Source organism: Mauremys mutica, unplaced genomic scaffold (assembly GCF_020497125.1).
Source record: "Mauremys mutica isolate MM-2020 ecotype Southern unplaced genomic scaffold, ASM2049712v1 Super-Scaffold_100163, whole genome shotgun sequence".
Lineage (NCBI taxonomy): Eukaryota > Metazoa > Chordata > Testudines > Geoemydidae > Mauremys > Mauremys mutica.
In genome coordinates, this window is record NW_025423278.1 from 265,077 (window position 1) to 282,376 (window position 17,300).

The 17,300-nt window shown below is 45.9% G+C and overlaps 1 protein-coding gene across 1 annotated transcript in view; it reads right to left on the reverse strand.

The window, feature by feature from the left end:
* Positions 1-215: 215 nt before the first annotated feature.
* Positions 216-17,300, reverse strand: part of LOC123359619 (cytosolic phospholipase A2 gamma-like) — a 59,823-nt gene continuing 42,738 nt past the window's right edge. The window contains exons 9-15 of the mRNA XM_045001118.1: positions 15,281-15,400; positions 14,842-14,979; positions 11,290-11,307; positions 5,866-5,958; positions 3,582-3,742; positions 2,377-2,542; positions 216-382 (exon numbers count right to left, since the gene is read on the reverse strand). Coding sequence (XP_044857053.1) covers positions 216-382; positions 2,377-2,542; positions 3,582-3,742; positions 5,866-5,958; positions 11,290-11,307; positions 14,842-14,979; positions 15,281-15,400 — 863 coding nt within the window. The remainder of the gene's footprint in view (positions 383-2,376; positions 2,543-3,581; positions 3,743-5,865; positions 5,959-11,289; positions 11,308-14,841; positions 14,980-15,280; positions 15,401-17,300) is intronic.

Consider the following 17,300-nt stretch of genomic DNA (forward strand, 5'->3'; position numbering starts at 1 on the left):
CTGAGAGAGTTTGGACACTACAGGGTTCTACAGCAGCTGAGCAAGAGTTTTGTGATTCCCAGAGTGCCTAAATCCTTTAGTGAATCTAATCCAGGGAAACTAACTACTCTCTGCTGCACTTAGGTTCTAAGAGGTCACAGTATACAACATCGCAGGAAATGTGCTGGCCACAGCCAGGAACATATTTTCTGCCTTTCTTGAACAAAGACGTGGTTTTAAAACTCCTTGGTGGAGGAGGACACAATCCGCTGGATCTCCTCCCGAATCCTCTCCTTGTTGTTGGATACATTCATCTTTGCTTTTTCGAGGAGTTCATCAATATCTTTCTTTATGTAGACTAAATGAGAGACGGAAAACTTCTTTCTGAAGTGCTCTATTTCACCTAGGAATAAAACAAGAGGGTAAGTGCCAAAGAGAGGAAAACAGTGGTACTGCTTTTACACATTTACGGCTCCCAGAAGCATAGAATCCAGGAACCTAAAGAGGCAGGAGAACAACATGGGCAATTCCTGAGGCTTTCATAGAATCACAGAAATGTTGGGCTGAAAGGGACCTTGAGAGGTCACTAACTCCAACTTCCTGTACTGAGGCAGGACCAAGTGAATCTAGAGCATTTGTTCAAGCTGTTCCTAAAATCTACATCCCTTGGAAGCCTATTCCAGAGTGTAACTACCCTTAGAGTTAGGAAGATTTTCCTTGCTTTTCCACACAAAAATAACATATGACCAGACATCTACCGAAGTATCAGACAATAAAGGGGAAGGAGTGCAGATCTGGTTAAGTAAAGAACAAATCAAAGGTACTGAAGGAATTAGCTGAAGATATCTTGAAGTCACTGGGAAAAATATTTATGAACTCACGCATGAAAGGAGAGCTCCCAGAAGACAGAAGAAGGGCTAATGTAATGCTCATCTTTAAAAAGGGGGGGGGGAAGGAGGAGCCAGGGAATTACAGACCAGTCAGCCTGACTTCGATACTTGGGAAGCTACTAGAGCAATGTATAAAACAGTCAATTTTCAAATAGCTGGATGATGAAGGGGTGATCACTAGCAGCCAGCCTGGATTTACAAAGAATAAATCATAGAATCTTAGAATATCAGGGTTGGAAGGGACCTTAGGAGGTCATCTAGTCCCACCCCCTGCTCAAAGCAGGACCAAACCCAACTAAATCATCCCAGCCAGGGCTTTGTCAAGCCTGACCTTAAAAACCTCTAAGGATGGAGATTCCACCACCGCGCTAGGTAACCCATTCCAGTGCTTCACCACCCTCCTAGTGAAATAGTGTTTCCTAATATCCAACCTAGACCTCCCCCTCTGCAACTTGAGACCACTGCTTCTTGTTCTGTCACCTGCTACCACTGAGAACAGCCAAGCTCCATCCTCTTTGGAACCCCCTTCAGGTAGTTGAAAGCAGCTATCAAATCTCCCCTCATTCTTCTCTTCTGAAGACTAAACAAGCCCAGTTCCCTCAGCCTCTCCTCATAAGTCAGGTGTCCCAGCCCCCTAATCATTTTTGTTGCCTTCTGCTGGACTCTCTCCAATATGTCCACATCCCTTCTGTAGTGTGGGCCCCCAAAATTGGATGTAATACTCCAGGTGTGGCCTCACCAGTGCCAAATAGAGGGGAATAATCACTTCCCTTGCCTAAGCTAACCCATGGGAGATGCCCAGGAGAGGGGTGTGTGCTAAGCACTGTGGGAATTGAGCACCCAAGTCCAGGGTGGAGGGATGCACCTGTCTCTGCTTGGGGTTCTCGGCTGTGGTGACAAAGACTCTATAGCCTGGTGGTTACAGCACTTACGCGGGCTGTGGGGGCCCAGCATCTAGTCCTCCTGCTCCGCTGACTCTCCAGTTATGATTCCAATATGGAACAGCTTCAATAGGGGAGGCTGAGGCAGCCTGACATCAGAATATCCCACAGCTCAGTGGTTAGGGCACTGACATAACAAGTAGCAGATCAAACCCTTTCTCCCGCTCAGGAAGAGGAGGGACCTGAACCAGGGCTCTCCACATCCTCGGTGACTCTGTAGCCCCTGGGCTAATAGTTATGAGAAAGGGCCTCACTCCCCCGCATTTCTCTGAGCACATGTTCGGGGCCCAGTCCAGCAGGCAGCCAGAGCCATAGGGAAGCCTGGGATGGGGCAACAGTGCTGTGCCCAGAGAGACAAACAGGCCCTGAGAGAACTTTCCTGCAAAAGCTTTGGCACTGAGCAAGTTTAGGCTCCTACAGAGTCTGTTCACAGCTGAGCAGGGGTTTTGTATTCCCAGTGAGGCCTGATCCTAACATTTAGGTGGCTAAACCACCAATGAAGCACCTAAGTCCCTTTGTGAATCTAGCCCATAGAGTTTTAGAAGAGAGGTGTATAATTAAGTTACCTGGGCAATTTTTGATGTTGAAGAGTGGAAAGTGCATGACGATGGGAACGTCCTTTCCTTTGAAGATGTAGCAATCAGAGGGGTGACATGGGTCCAGCTTTTCTGGATCTATCTTGGGAAATGGGATGTTATTTGTCTCACAATACTTGGCAGTTTTCTTGATGGTCTGGGAAGGAGGGAAACATGATTTAAAAATAAATACATTAAAATAATTACCATCTCCATTAATAAAATGTGATGCCACTAAAATGACCAGGTTGGGGAGTTAAAAATACCCCTAAGCTAAGAAATACAAACATTCCAAGGAACTGACTAATAGAGGGCCTCCAATGGAAACCAGAAACAACTCTGTTGCCATATCTCTGTAGCCAGAATCTTTGTAAAACAATGAATATACTCTGACTGAGGTTTTCAAAACCTTCAAAGGGATGTGGATACCTATTAAAATTAATCCCTTAGGTGGACTTGAAAACTTGAGCCCAAGGTAATAAGCAGGAGTCAAATGCACACATTCATCTCCAAAAGCACTAGTGTTTGGTGTTTTTGTTTGTTTTCCCAAATTCACCTGTAGGAAACCTTGATTTCAATGAAGACAAAATGTTATTGTAGCTGAGGCCACTAGAGGGAGACAATATCACCTATGGAGCTTTGGTGATCTGTGAGGCTGAGGTTAATGAGCTTGCAGAATTGTAACTGGCTTATTGGAATTTAGTTCACATTTCTGCTGGCTCTGTCTCCTCATGCTAGAGTGTTCTTGGTTCTGTAGGTACTACCAATAATAAAAAATTGGTAAATCTAATGACTATCATTTAGGTCATAAGATAGGACTGTGATAGACACAGGGGCACGCCTGTGGAGTAAAAGGTCGGCATTTTACACATAGTAAAACTGAACTTTAAGGAATTTCATCTTCTTCCATGATATCAAAAGGGAAAGAGAGGTCACATTGACTAGGCTTGTAGTTGGTCACACTCCCTTACCCCAAACTCAAACGAACTGGCAGAGAATAAAGTAAATATTCACAGTGGATCTTATACCACCATGTGCCTCAAATTTTGATCCACAAAGAACCTTCAGGGAATCCAAATTACTGCTGCTAACATCAGTGCAACCTCATTGGGTCACAGGCCAAGTCTTGGATATTTGTGCAGTGCTTGATCCTGATTGGGGGTTTGGGAGACGTCACAATAAATAACAGAAGTTACCTCGAAAGGATCCCCATCGCTGAAGTCAAAGGAGAGGATTAGTTTCACTTTCCTCTCTCCGCGCAGAACAAGGGGGTAGGCAGAATTTATGGCAGTCCAGGAATCGATCAAGCTGATGATTTTGTCCTTGGTGAAGACAGGAGATTTGGATTTGGGGTCACCTGCGAAAATCCATCCATGTATTGTTTTAGGCTGTGATTTATCCAAGGGGTCACAATGAGTGAGGTGCCCAAATCCCCCGACTTCCGTGTGCATTTTCAAAGGCTCCTAAACTGGCCGATAAACTCCTAGTGGGATTCCTAAGGCATCTAAGCGGGTTGGGCACTGTCAGGAGTAAGGACCCACAGCGAGCATGCTTATGTGCTAGTTTAACTCCCTGGGAGTCTAATGAGCACAGCTGGCCCTCATCTGAGCCCCCTGATTAGCCCAACTGCCTGATTGGCTGCAGGGACCTGCAGACTGTTCTTATGAACAGCAGGAGGGCTCTGGCTGCTCAAAGAATTCACCCATGGCTGCAAGAGCTCCTGCTCCATCACCAGCCTTGCACCTGCCTTGCCTTGCTCCAGGTAACAGCTCTGATCCCTGGCCTCTGACTCTGGCTTTAACCAAACACAGCAACAATGTATTGACAGCCATGTGTCCAAACAAAAGCCCCACATTCCCTTCAGTTGTATGTGAAATCCCTTTTATTTCCTTGCCATGAACACTCAAAAAGGCAATTGGATCTGCTAAAAATATGAAAAAAATCCCACCTGCCCCCACCCCCACAAAAAAGCGTTGAAATTTCAAAGTTGTTTTCATTCCACAGGGGTGGAAGCTGATTCATTTCTCTTTTTCATGAAAAATGACAGGGATTTCAATCCAATAATTTCCCAGAATATTTTGACACATTTTTCCATGAAAAAGTTGATCTTAGAAAATGGCCATTTTCCACTCAGAATAAAATGTCATTTGAGAAATGTTGACCAGCTCTAGAGAGAACCTTTTGCCTTAAAGAAAATTACGGATTCCTTGCAATACCCTTCTAATAAACCCTTATAAAGTATGTTTGCACACCAGCTCTCAAACAGCGGTGAGGGGAGAATGCAAAACAAAAAATATTCAGAAAAGTTTGTTGGAACAAAAAGCAGAAATTCCATTTTTACTGCCATTTTCATTCTCTCTTGTGCACAAGAATGTTCATAAGGCTGTGATAATTGTCAGAGTCCTCAACACCCTGCTCTGTGATCTTGAGAAAGTCACTTCTCATTTTTGCACATCAATTGTCCATCTGTTCAATGGGAATAAGAGGTCTCTGCCTTGCAGGAAATTCACAGTTGTAACCAGCATTCAAGTAATATGGCAATGAGGGGCCAATAAGTATGTAGGTTACTAGATACAGTATTTGTGATAATTTTCATGACACTATCTTCAAAGTGTCAAATTATTTGTGGGCTATAGTAGTAGTTTTCAAACTTTTTTTCTGAGGACCCAGTTGAAGAGAATTGTCGATGCCCGTGACTCAACAGAGCTGGGGCTGGGGTGTGGGAGGGGCTCAGGGCTGGGGCAGAGGGTTGGAGTGCGGCAGTGAGGGCTGAAGGGTGGGGCTGGGAATGAGGGGTTAAGGCTGTTGGAGGGCGCTTTGGGTTGGGGTAGGGTGTTGGGGTGCAGGAGGGTGTCAAGGCTCTGGGCTGGGGGTGCAGGCTCTGGGGGGCAGGGATGAGGGGTTTGGGATCCAGGAAGGGGCTCCGGGCTGGGGCACGGGATTGGGACATGGACTTACCTCCAGTGGCTCCCGGTGAGTGGTGCAGAAGGGGTGCTAAGGCAGACTTCCTGCCTGTCCTGGCACCATGGACTGCACTGTGCCCTGGAAGCAGCCAGGAGTGGGTCCCGTTCTAGGCAGAGGTACGCAAGCGGCTTTGCGGGACTCTCACCTGTAGGTACTGCCCCCCCACCAGCTCCCACTGGCTGGTTCCCAGCCAGTGAGATTGCAGAGCTGGTGCTTGGGGTGGGGGCAGCGCGTGGAGCCTCATGGCCCCCCTGCCTGGAAGCTGGAGCCGCTGCTGGCCACTTCTAGGGCACAGTGCGGTGTCAGAACAGGTAGGGACTAGCCTGCCTTAGCCAGGCACCACTGCTGATGAGACTTTTAGTGACCCAGTCAGCACTGCTGACCAGAGCGACCCGGTGCCTGACATGCCGTGACCCAGTACTGGGTCGCAACCCCGAGTTTGAAAACAAACCAGGCTATAGTATAGCAAACCCTTCCCACTCCTCACCCTCTGCTGTCCCAGTGCATTTTGCTTACATGTGTACAGAAAGTTATTGGTTGTCCCCCAGATCCAGTCTCGGCAACAGCTCCAGAATTTCCATAACAATTTACATATACTCCATATATTTCCTATTAGGCAAGAAAAATCAGAATAAAAATTGAATCAGAAAATAAGTTAAAACAAATTGCTAGAGGAAATCTGTAGACATGTTCTTCCTTTTTCCCTCTTGGTTGCCAGTAGGTGTGAGTGGGGGTCGAGACGGGTATTTGTTGATTCAAAGGCACTCAGGTAGTGTAGTGCCTGTTGTAGAGTAATTGCAATAAACACAGAGGTGATTCTTCCTCTGGGCTGCTGGACTCAGAAGAACAGGGCGGGCCTGTCTGGTTTTTTGGCTGACTGACAGACAGTGTGCTGCCAGAATATCATCATACAGGGACTCCTATATGCTGGGTCATTAGGAGTGGGTACAGCCCCCACTGACAATGGATGTTTCTTTTCATTTACACAGGCATAACTGAGGAGCAGCTTTGGTATGACAGGTCATGGAATGGGGATGGGGTGTGAGGAGAGTCGAGAGCAGCACTTGTATGGGGAGCAAAGGTGGGTAGGAAGTGAATGGGCAGCAGGGGTGGAGAGTGACTGGAAGGTTAGCTGTGCTGAGACAGTGCTAGACAGAGAGCAAGTGTCCAGTACTTCTGCCCGCTGTTGAGAGAGACGATAGGGACCATAGTTTGGCTCACTGAGTTAAAATCCTACTCCTAGGGCAGCAATAAGGAGCCCTACCCTTTGCAGCAGGCACGTGACAAAAGCTGCCCAGACATGTCCCACGTAGAAATGGTGGGAAGCATTCCAACAAATTTTTTTCCCATGAATTTGCCTATTTGTTGAGATGGGAACATTCCGTGGAGGTGGTTCGATCCTGATAGTACCACCAGAAACCAGTCTGATTCCTGCCTGCTGGCCTGCCTGGCTTATCAGCAGGTGGCCTCGGAGTTGAGGACCCCAGGGTTTCCAAGCAGCTGAGGGGCAGCCCCATCACATGGACTGCCTGGGATCGGGGGAACCCACAGCTCCAGGGTCTTTTTCACAGAGAAATTTCAACTGTTGGGATTTGGTTCTGAATCAGAATGAAACCAAATTTCAAAATATCACACCCACCCTGTGAAACAGAATCACCTCTCTGGCCAGCTCCAGTCCCATCGGGGGAAATGTGGTAGGTCAGAATGAAAGAAGAAGGGGCAATGGAATGACTCACTGTATGTGTCCAACTAGCAGCTAGATTCTGACTCATGGGCTTAAAGTTAAGCATGTGCTTGGCTGGATCAGGGCCTATGCAAGGAAAGAATGATCAAGTGGGATGAACTGATGGAAAATATTCAGTGAGATCTTTTAGAAAGAACTCGTTCACCTTGGTTGCCTTGCCATACCTACCACAGTTGACGTTGTCCTTTTTACTATGTTTGTAAAAAAACAAACAAAAATAACATTGCACTGTCAACAATTCTGTTGATCTTTAATAAAAAGTTAGTAATTAAATTTACTTTCTCAGAAAGTAGGTTTAGTTTTTGTTTACTCAAAGAAGCCCAAGACTGCTAGATACTTACCTGCCACACACTTTATATATTTTATTAGTTACGGATAAGTTCTACATGGCCTTCTGTTCTCTTAAATTTTAGAAAAGTCACTCCAAGCCAGATCTAAAGAAAAATATTTAAGTACCTAGTGGGCTTTTGAGATGAGTGGGAGTTAGGTGCCTAGATGCTTTTGAAAATCCCACTCCAGGCTTAGACACCTTTAAAAATATGGCCTTGAAGCTGATGAACACTCTTATTTACCTTCTCTATTTCTTCTGTAGAATTCCTTATATCTTAACTATTATTAGGCTCGCAAAAATTAGGTTTTTATAAGTAAATGTTGATTTCACAGGACACACACATTGACAAAAAATCCATTGATGATGATAGAAATTTACAGAGAGGCAAAGCAAGACAAATTCTGCTTGAGAACTTCTTACAGTTTGATTTAATGATATTTACTTTATATATTTTGACGTGATGTTTACAATTTGTGTTTTAATGGTTATAAAGCTTGAATTTTTAATGTTTTGAATTTCAGTGCCTACTCTCATTAAATAATTATTGTATGATCCCTCCCTCAAATTCCCACAACTGTGAAAATGTAAATTGATAAAAATAGAAAAAATGTTTAAAAGTAAACATTGATATTAGCTGTCAAATTTACAAAACAATAAAAATTGAATTCTGCTAATTTTGGTTAGTAAAATGTATCAAATTGGAATACTGGAATCTGTACTTTAACCAAAGCAACCAGAATTGCCAGCTACCATCAAGAATATACTACAGGTAATTGAAAATTTCAATCTACATAGTTTTAATTAACCAGATGATATTAAGGGAGTTAGGAGATACATCCCCATGGACTTTCAATGGGATTTTGGTGGCACGAGTGCCTTACATGAGAATATATGAAGGGCCAGACTGGGTCAGATCAATGGTCCGTCTAGCCCAGTATCCTGTCTTCTGACAGTGGCCAATGCCAGGTGCTTCTGAGGGAATGAACAGAACAAGGCAATCATCAAATGATCCATCCCCTGTCGTCCAGGCCCAGCTTTTGCAGTCAGATGTTTAGGGACATCAGAGCATTGAGTTGAATCCCTGACCATCATGAACAGACCTAATTCTTTTTTGAACCCAATTACACTTTTGGCCTTCACAACATCCCTTGGCAATGAGTTCCACAGGTTGACTATGTGTTGCGTGAAGAAGAACTTCCTTGTATTTTTTTTAATTGCTCCCTATTAATTTTATTGGGTGACCCTTGGTTGTTCTGTTATGTGAATGGATAAATAACACTTCCTTATTCACTTTCTCCACAACATTCATGATTTTATAGACCACTGTCGTAGCTCCCCCTAGTCATCTCTTTTCCAAGCTGTACACTCCAATCTTTCCTCATATGGATGTTGTTCCATACCCCTTATTTTTTGTTGTCCATCTCTGTACTTTTCCCAACTCTACTATAATATTTCTGAGATGATATGACCAAAGCTGAATACATTATTCAAGGTATGGGTGTACTATGGATTTATACTGTGGTATTCTGATATTTACAGTCATATTATCTATCCCTTTTATGATGTTTCCTTACATTCTGTTAGCTTTTTTGACTGCCACTGCACACTGAACAGCTGTGTTCAGAGAACTATCCATGATGACCCCAAGACCTCTTTTTTGAATGGTAACAGCTAATTTAAACACAGAATTATAGAATATCAAGGTTGGAAGACACCTCAGGAGGTCATCTAGTCCAACCCCCTGCTCAAAGCAGGACCAACACCAACTAAACCATCCCAGCCAGGGCTTTGTCAAGCCTGACCTTAAAAACCTCTAAGGAAGGAGATTCCACCACCTCCCTAGGTAACCCATTCCAATGCTTCACCACCCTCCTAGTGAAATAGTGTTTCCTAATATCCAACCTAGACCTTCCTCACTGCAACTTGAGACCATTGCTCCTTGTTCTGTCATCTGCCACCACTGAGACACAATCATTTTGTATAGAGAGAGTTGGGATTATGTTTTACAATGTGCATTACTTTGCATGCATCAACACTTAATTTCATTTGTCATTGTGTTGCCCAGTCATTCAGTTTAGTAAGAGCCCTTTGGGCTCTCACTAAATTCTTTGCAGTCTGCTTTGAACTTAGCTATCCTGAGTAGTAATGTTGTATCATCTGCAACCTTTGCCGCCTCATTTTCATCCCTTTTTCTAGATCATTTATGAGTATGTTGAACAGTACTGGTCCCGGTACAGATCCAAACATGCCCAGGTGAGTTAGGCACATATGTTCAATTGATTTCAATGGGAGCCAGGCATCTGATCTGCTTAGGTACTTTTGAAAATGCCACTAAATTTCTAAGGGCTTCTTTAGCCGCCTAAATCTGGCCCAGAGGCCTTGCAACACTAAGCAGGGAAAGGCATAAATAGCTCTGAAAATATGTGCTTTTTAGGCCTCTTTTTCTGGACTGGGGGGTCAAGCCTAATGGTCAGAGCTGGAGACAGGAGCTAGGAATCAGACACAAAGAAGGGCAGGAGCAGGTCAGGAACAAGGCTGGAGCAAAGCTGGAAACAAGGCATGGAGCAATCACAGCTGCAGGCCTGAGCATTGAGCAGCCACTGGCTAAGCACTACTGCTGGCAACACCACACAGCCAATGAAGTGATCTGGCCAATTTGGGACTTTGGGTGCAGTTCGCTAGCTAATCCCAGACCCAGCTGCAGGGCCACAGTTCTGACACCTTTGGAAATCTCAGCCTTAACCAATAAAATACATCTATATGTAGTATCTACCCATATACTCTCATATTAATTCCTCTGTATCTAATCTCTATTACTTGATTTAAATGATTGAAGGCATGCTGAGGGAATGGTCTGAGTATCTTGTAACCTCAGATCTCTCACCCTTGTCCATCTGGATATGTCACTGTGAGTGGTAGATAACAGTGTCGTTCAGCTGTCTCCTCCCTGTGATGGGGAGAGAGAGGGAGGAGTGGGACACCCAGCTCTCCATCTCATCTGACCTGGCCAGAGCACTCAATTACTTCAGTCTTTGGGGAAGATTAGGACAGAGGTTTTCAAACTGTGGGTTGCGCCCCAGTACTGGGTCACGGCATTTAAGGCACTGGGTCGCTCTGGTCAGCAGCGCTGACTGGGTCATTAAAAGTCCTATTGGCGATGCTGTCTGACTAAGGCAGGCTAGTCCCTACCTGTTCCGACACCGCACTGTGCCCTGGAAGTGGCCAACAGCGGGTCCAGCTCCTAGGCGGGGGGCACAGGGCTCCGCGCACTGCTCCCACCCCAAGCACTGCCTCCACACTCCCACTGGCTGGTTCCCAGTCAATGGGAGCTGGGGGGTGGTGCCGGAGGGCGAGAGTTATAAGAAGCTGCTTGTGCATCTCCACCTAGAGCGGGACCCACTGCTGGCCGCTTCTGGGCCACAGCACAGTCCACGGTGCCAGGGCAGGCAGGAAGCCTGCCTCTGCACCCCTGCTCTGCTGCTGACTGGGAGCCGCCCAAGGGAAGTCCGTGCCCCAACCCCACCCCTCAATCCTCTGCCCCAGCACTGAGCCACCCCAAGCCCCTCATTCCTGACCCCACCCAGAGCCTGCAGTCCCAGCCCAGAGCCCTGACCCCTTCCGGCACCCCAACCTCCCACCCCAGCCCAGAACCACTTCCTGCACCCCAAGCCCCTCATCCCCAGCCCCACCCCAGAGTCCACACCCCCAGCCCAGAGCCCTGACCCCCTCCCACACTCTAACCCCTTGTCCGAGCTCTGAGCTCCCTCCCACACCCTGAACCCCTCATTCCCAGCCCCACCCCACAGCCTTCACTGCCGCAACCCAACCCTCTGTCCCAGCCCTGAGCTCCTCCCACATCCCAAACCCCTCAGCCCCAGCTCCACTGGGTCATGGGCATCAACAATTTTCTTCATTTGGGTCCCCAGAAAAAAGGTTTGAAAACCACTGGATTAGGACATGGACATGAACTAATGGAAATGCAGGGCCAGTGTAGATGAGCAGACTCACCCCTGTGGCACCTCCTGCTGGTGTCTTCCAGGAATTAGCTTGATTCAGCTCCGGAGCACCCTCTGCAGGCTGGTGATCTGCCAGTCCTCTAGCCCCGCCCCCATCCCTCCCTGGACCCGGTGCCCTTTTACATGGGGTGCTGCCCTCTGGCAGTAACCCCTCAGTCTTAGGGTCTCCCCTCCCCAGGGAACTCCCACCCTCTATCCCCACCTTGCCTCAGTATAAGGCTACTGCCAGTCATTGTCTAGCCCCACGCCCTGGGGCAGACTGCAGTATCAGCCTATTCATCACTGGCAAGGCTGGGTTTGGACCTGCTGCCTTTGCCTACCCTGGGCTGCCCCCTGCAACCCCCCAGGACCTATTGGCCTTGTGCTAGGCTGCAGCCTGGGGCTTTCCAGGCTGGAGCTCCCCAGCTCCTCTGCCTTTCCCCAGCCCTGCTCCACTCAGGTACCCTGTGTCTAGCTCCCTGCAGCCAGGCCCTTCTCCCTCTACAGGTAGAGGGAGACTCTGTGGGCTCCTGGCTCACAGCCTCTTATAGGGGCCAGCTGGGCCTAACTGGGGCATGGCCACAGCTGACCCTACTTTCCCCAATCAGCCCAGGCTTCTTGCCCCAGCCACAGCCCTCTCCTGGGCTGTTTTACGCCCTTCAGGGCAGGAGCAGGTAACCAACCTGCTACAGTCAGATATTCAGCTGATGTAATTTGGAACAACTCCACTCAAGCCCTCAGAGCTACTCCAATGTATATCTGTGAAAATTTGGCCCTCGGCTTGGCTAAGATTGATACAATGTTGTCTGGCTGGGAGAAGCCACTCCAAAAGTACAGCCGAGATTCTTCAGGTCTCTTTGACTCTGTGTGTGTGTGTCTGGCCATTGTGGCTCTATTTAGCCTTTCCCACAATTCAAAAAAACAGGGTTCACCCAATGAAATCAGTAAGCACCAGGTTTAATACAAAGAAAATAAAATATTTTTGCGTACAATTCACAGTTAACCTGTGGAACTCATTGCAATGATGTGATGGCCAAAAGTACAATGAGCTAAAAAAAGAACTAGATAAGTTCATGGAGGATAGGTCAAATGGCTATTAGCTAAGATGGTCAGGGATGTAACCCCGAGCTTGGGGCAGTCATAAATTTCTGTCTGCCAGAAGCCAGGAAGAGAAATCAGGGTTGGATCTCTCCAAAATTGCCCTGTTTTTTACATTCCTCCTGAAACTCTGGTACTGCCCACTGTTAGAGACAGATTAGTGGACTAGATGCACCATTGGTCTAACCCATTAGGGCAGTTCTTATGTTCTTATTTTAACTCTAAGGACCTAGGAGAAGATTTTTGAAAGGATTTAGGCACCTAAAGATGCAGATAGGTACCTAATGGGATTTTCAAAAGTGCATAGGTAAAGCCTAACTGCTATAGAATATAATGTGGTTTGGGCACTTAACCTGCTAAGACATATTTGAAAATGTCACTAGGTGCCGATCTGCAGCCTTAGGTACCTAAATACCTTTGACATTTTTCTCCCTAAGACAGTGAGCTGGGGAGGCAGTGTGGTCTAACGGATAGCACACTAACATGGGACTCAAGAGCCCTGGGTTCTGAAAGCAGCTCAAGCACTAAGCTTCTCACTTCATGGTCCTGTACTTCTCATGCTGTACAACAGTGATAATGAGAGTGACTTCCTTTGTAATGTGCTTTGAGCTCTTCTCAGGAAAAATGCTAGGTGTTGTTGTTATTAACAATAGCTAGGATTGGCTGAATTTTATTTTTATAATCTCAATATAGATGTTTTATCCAAGCCTTTTTAAAGGTTTTTATCAATTTCAATTTTCACTGCAATTTCAATTTTCACTATGGGGAGAGAGACAATTATCTAATGGCAGCAGATGTGGAGAGTCAGGAAGTTAAAGTTTTATAAACCATTAAAATGCAAATGCAAACATGCTACATTCTAAATATACAAACTAAATATCCTCAAATCAACAAATCTCCCCTGTTTTTGCTATTCATTACTCCATTTGTTGTACCAAGCCTAAATCAAAAACCTAATCATTGGATCTTGACTCTAATAAGTTCTCAAGCAGTATTTTTCTTACTCTGCCTATCTGTTCATTTTTATTATTATCGATGGACATATTTTTTCATTGGGTTGTGTGTGTATTGTGAAATTGACATTTACCAATAAATATCTAATCCTTCCAAGACTAGCAATAGTCTTGCGGCTACCTGGTCTTCTCAAACCAGCTCTCTGCATCTCTTTTTCCTACTACACCAGGATAAGTGGTTATGATCCACTCTTTTGGATGTCCATGTTGCCAGTCTAGACCTTGCTATTGGGTTATTGGAAAGCACTCTCCATGGGGTTTATATAGTAAATCTCCCCAGAACTTGAAACGGAGGCAGACTTCAGCAACCTCTTTGATATGCTGGAAATCCTGATTTCAGCACATTGCATCAGGGCTCTGGGATCTGCATTGACTGCGTTGGGATTTCTAGGGTAGAATTTGAGACATCGGTTTGAATTTCTAAGCACTGAAGTGCCCTACGACGTAGCTGAGAAAGCACTGCTCTTTGACATACCAACAAAGTTGTGTTCTTTGGAGGAACTTGAGATGTAGTTTCTCAGTGTAAAAAGGGAGATGTTTGGAAAGATTTATTTAATCATGTTGTTTAAGGCCAGAAACTGTTATGTGTAGTCTGACTTACTGCATAACACAGGGCAGTGAATTTCACACAGTAGCTCCTGCATCAGTCCCATAATTTCTGATTGAACTAGAGAAGATCTTAACAAAAGTGATTTCTTATCTCTATTTTAAAACTCTATTTGATGGAGACTCCACCACATGCCTAGGTACATTTTCCAGTGGTTAACTGCCCCTCTGTTTAAATTTCACCTCATACCTCTAACCTGAATTTGCCTAGCTTCAGCTTCCAGCCATTGGAACTGGCTCTGCTGTTATCTGCTAGGGTCAAGAGCCATTTGCTCTGAGAACTCTCCTCCCCAAGTGAGTGCTTATGCACTGTGGTCAAGTCACTTCTTGCCTTCTCTTTGTTAAGCTAAACTTTTTGAACTTCCTTAGTCTCTCATTAAGAGCCTGATTTTTCTCAGATCTCAGGTTCTTTTCTGAACCTTTTTGAAGTTGTCAGCATCCTGTAGGAGGGTCTCTGATGTTTAGCACCCGACTGTGCATTAGCTCTACTATTGTGGAGCTCATCACTGCAAACCAGTTAGCGGTGCCATGCTGTATGGGTCACTACATATTATTCTATATTTGGAAAGATTGTCGAGGGTGCCCAGACCTCTTTTGGTTCTTACAGAAACAAAAATAAATCAATGACAAATAAATACATTTAAAAAACTTTTCAGAGAAGAAGCAAAATTATTTACTTGCCTTCAATTTCTAGTGAGCATGGACCATAAGTCTTTCCTCCAAATTCCATTTCAAAAATCCTGTCATGTGCATCACAGTCTGCCATTCTTTCTTCCAAGGTCTTTGAACCCCAGGTCTCACTCATTTCACAGCACTTCTGGTAGGAATCCTTGCTGTTCTCACCTGCTTAAATGACAGGTGAAATGAGGTGAGTTTTGTGGCAGGCCATGGAAGGGTCATTAGAAGTGTTTGGTGGTACTAAGGCAGTTCCAGTTCCCAGCTCCCATTGAAAGACAATAGGATTTGGAGTCCTAAATCCCTTAAGGCCTTTTGAAACCCTCAGCCTGTGTGTATTGGAACAGCCCTGGGGATATGTAAAAATATTGGCAAATACATGTGTTGCCATGGAAACATGCATGCAGTGATTCTTTTACCCGGTAGCTGGGATTTCCTAAGATAAATCTAGTCCCGTTGGTCCACTTGCCTTTCAGGACTTCCTTCAGCTTCTTGAAGACTCCCTCACAGTCTTCTCCGGCTGAGGCATGAACCTGAAGCTCCAGAAGGAGGAGGATACACTGACAAGTTGCACAAGTGCATCTGATACCTGGGAGGAAAGAGAATATAATGTAGCCAGAAGGCAGCTGTTTGTCCTGTGAGCCCTGAGTGTGGAGAGAGGGAAGAGTCATGTTGTTCCCGGTGCACAAGTTTCTTGGGAGCAGGGATGCACCAGCCAGTGTAGAGTCAGACACCTGGCTGCTGAATCTCTTTGTACCTGGTGTCCTAGAACATAAGGCCCCAATTCAGCAGAAGAAGGAGTGCAGTGGTTAGAACTCACCTTCCAATGACACCTGACTTGCAGTGTGAGCTACCTGGGGCTGACCAGGGCAGCTCAAAATATCTATCTATATATACATAGATATACAGATATCTAGATAGATAGATATAAAGATACAGATTACCTACCTACCTACATATCATGAAAAATTGAAGTTCAACCAAATTGTCATTTTGATTAAAAAAGAATTGGTTCTTAGGCAAAAAAACTGGCAACACCAATTCTATTGATAGTTTCCAAGGTCAGAAGGGACCATTGTGGTCATCTAGTCTGACCTCTTGTGTAACACAGTAAACTGTATTCAATTTTGTTTTAAGTAAATGAGCAATTTCCCCCCTAGAACATTGTAGCAAAAACTGAAATGTTTTAACATACCCAGTTTTTAAAAATAGAAAAAAATCAGACTTGGTTTTGGTTTAATATCTGAACACCACACCTGCCCCCAACTACATTCCTGATATGAAAGCATTTTGAGCCCTGTATAGATAAATGCACATGCCAGGTAGAGATGCATTCATTATGGATCCCCATTCTTTCGATGTGAGAGATTTTCAAAGAAGCCTGAAGGATTTAGGAGCCCAACATGTACTGGACTTTAATGGAATTCCAGTATTCCATGAGGCTCCTTTAAAAATCCCACTATGGACGATGACATTATTCATCAGCACCTTGAAGGACTGGAGCTTTTCAAGAAAACCTCAGGAAGGCAGGAACTTGACTTCCATTGGATTAAAAATTCTTTTGAAAATCCCGTCATTAAAGACTAGACAGTCATCTGGGCTGGCAGTGCTGTGTGAGGGAGACTAGTTAACAGGGCCCCCCAGAGGATTCAGGGGCCCTGGGGTCTTCGGCGGTGGGTCCTGGAGCGGAACAACCCCCTGCTGCCAAATTGCCGCCGAAGACCAAGAGTGTCTTCCACTGGGCCCGGGCCCCGCAAGAGTTCTCCGGAGCCCCTGGAGTGAGTGAAGGACCCCATTCCAGGACCCCTGAAAAACTCTTGTGGGGGCCCCTGAGGGGCCCAGGGCCTGGGTCAAAGTGGCCCACTTGCCCCCTCCCCCCCAGGCGGCCCTGGTAGTTAACAAAGGCTGTGAATGACGACCTGTGTACCTAGGAAGAAGTGGAGGCATGGCCATTTCTGTCTGTCCAAAATTCAAATGGTAGGGGTATTTTCCTCACCTATCAACCTGCCCCCATCAGCGCCCTCTTTCATCCCACCTTGCAGCTCCTTCTTGCATCAATCTGAAACACCTTCAGTACCTAGCACAACTCCATTTCGGCCTCCTGGAATAAATGCACTCATCACTACTATGTATCACCCCATGTTCTTCTGGACCTACATATCTAAAGTAAAGTTCACTGCCATGTGTCAGGCAGTTGAGGTGGAGAAGTAACTACAGACATTCTGCCAAACCTGCAGGCACTGGTTTCTCTAGAGCAGGCATGGCCAAACCGCGGCTCAGGAGCCACATGCGGGTCTTTGACAGATCACCTGCAGCTCATGGGGCTTGCTGCTCCAGCCCCACGGTGGGCGGGGAGGGGGTTTTGAGGCCTGACTTGGCACTTCCCCCTGTGGCAAGATGAGCTGTAGCTCATGGCTTCAGTCCCATGGGGGTGGGCACAGAGGCTCAGGGTTTCTCCTTGTAGCAGGGTGAGCCAGAGCTTGCAGCTC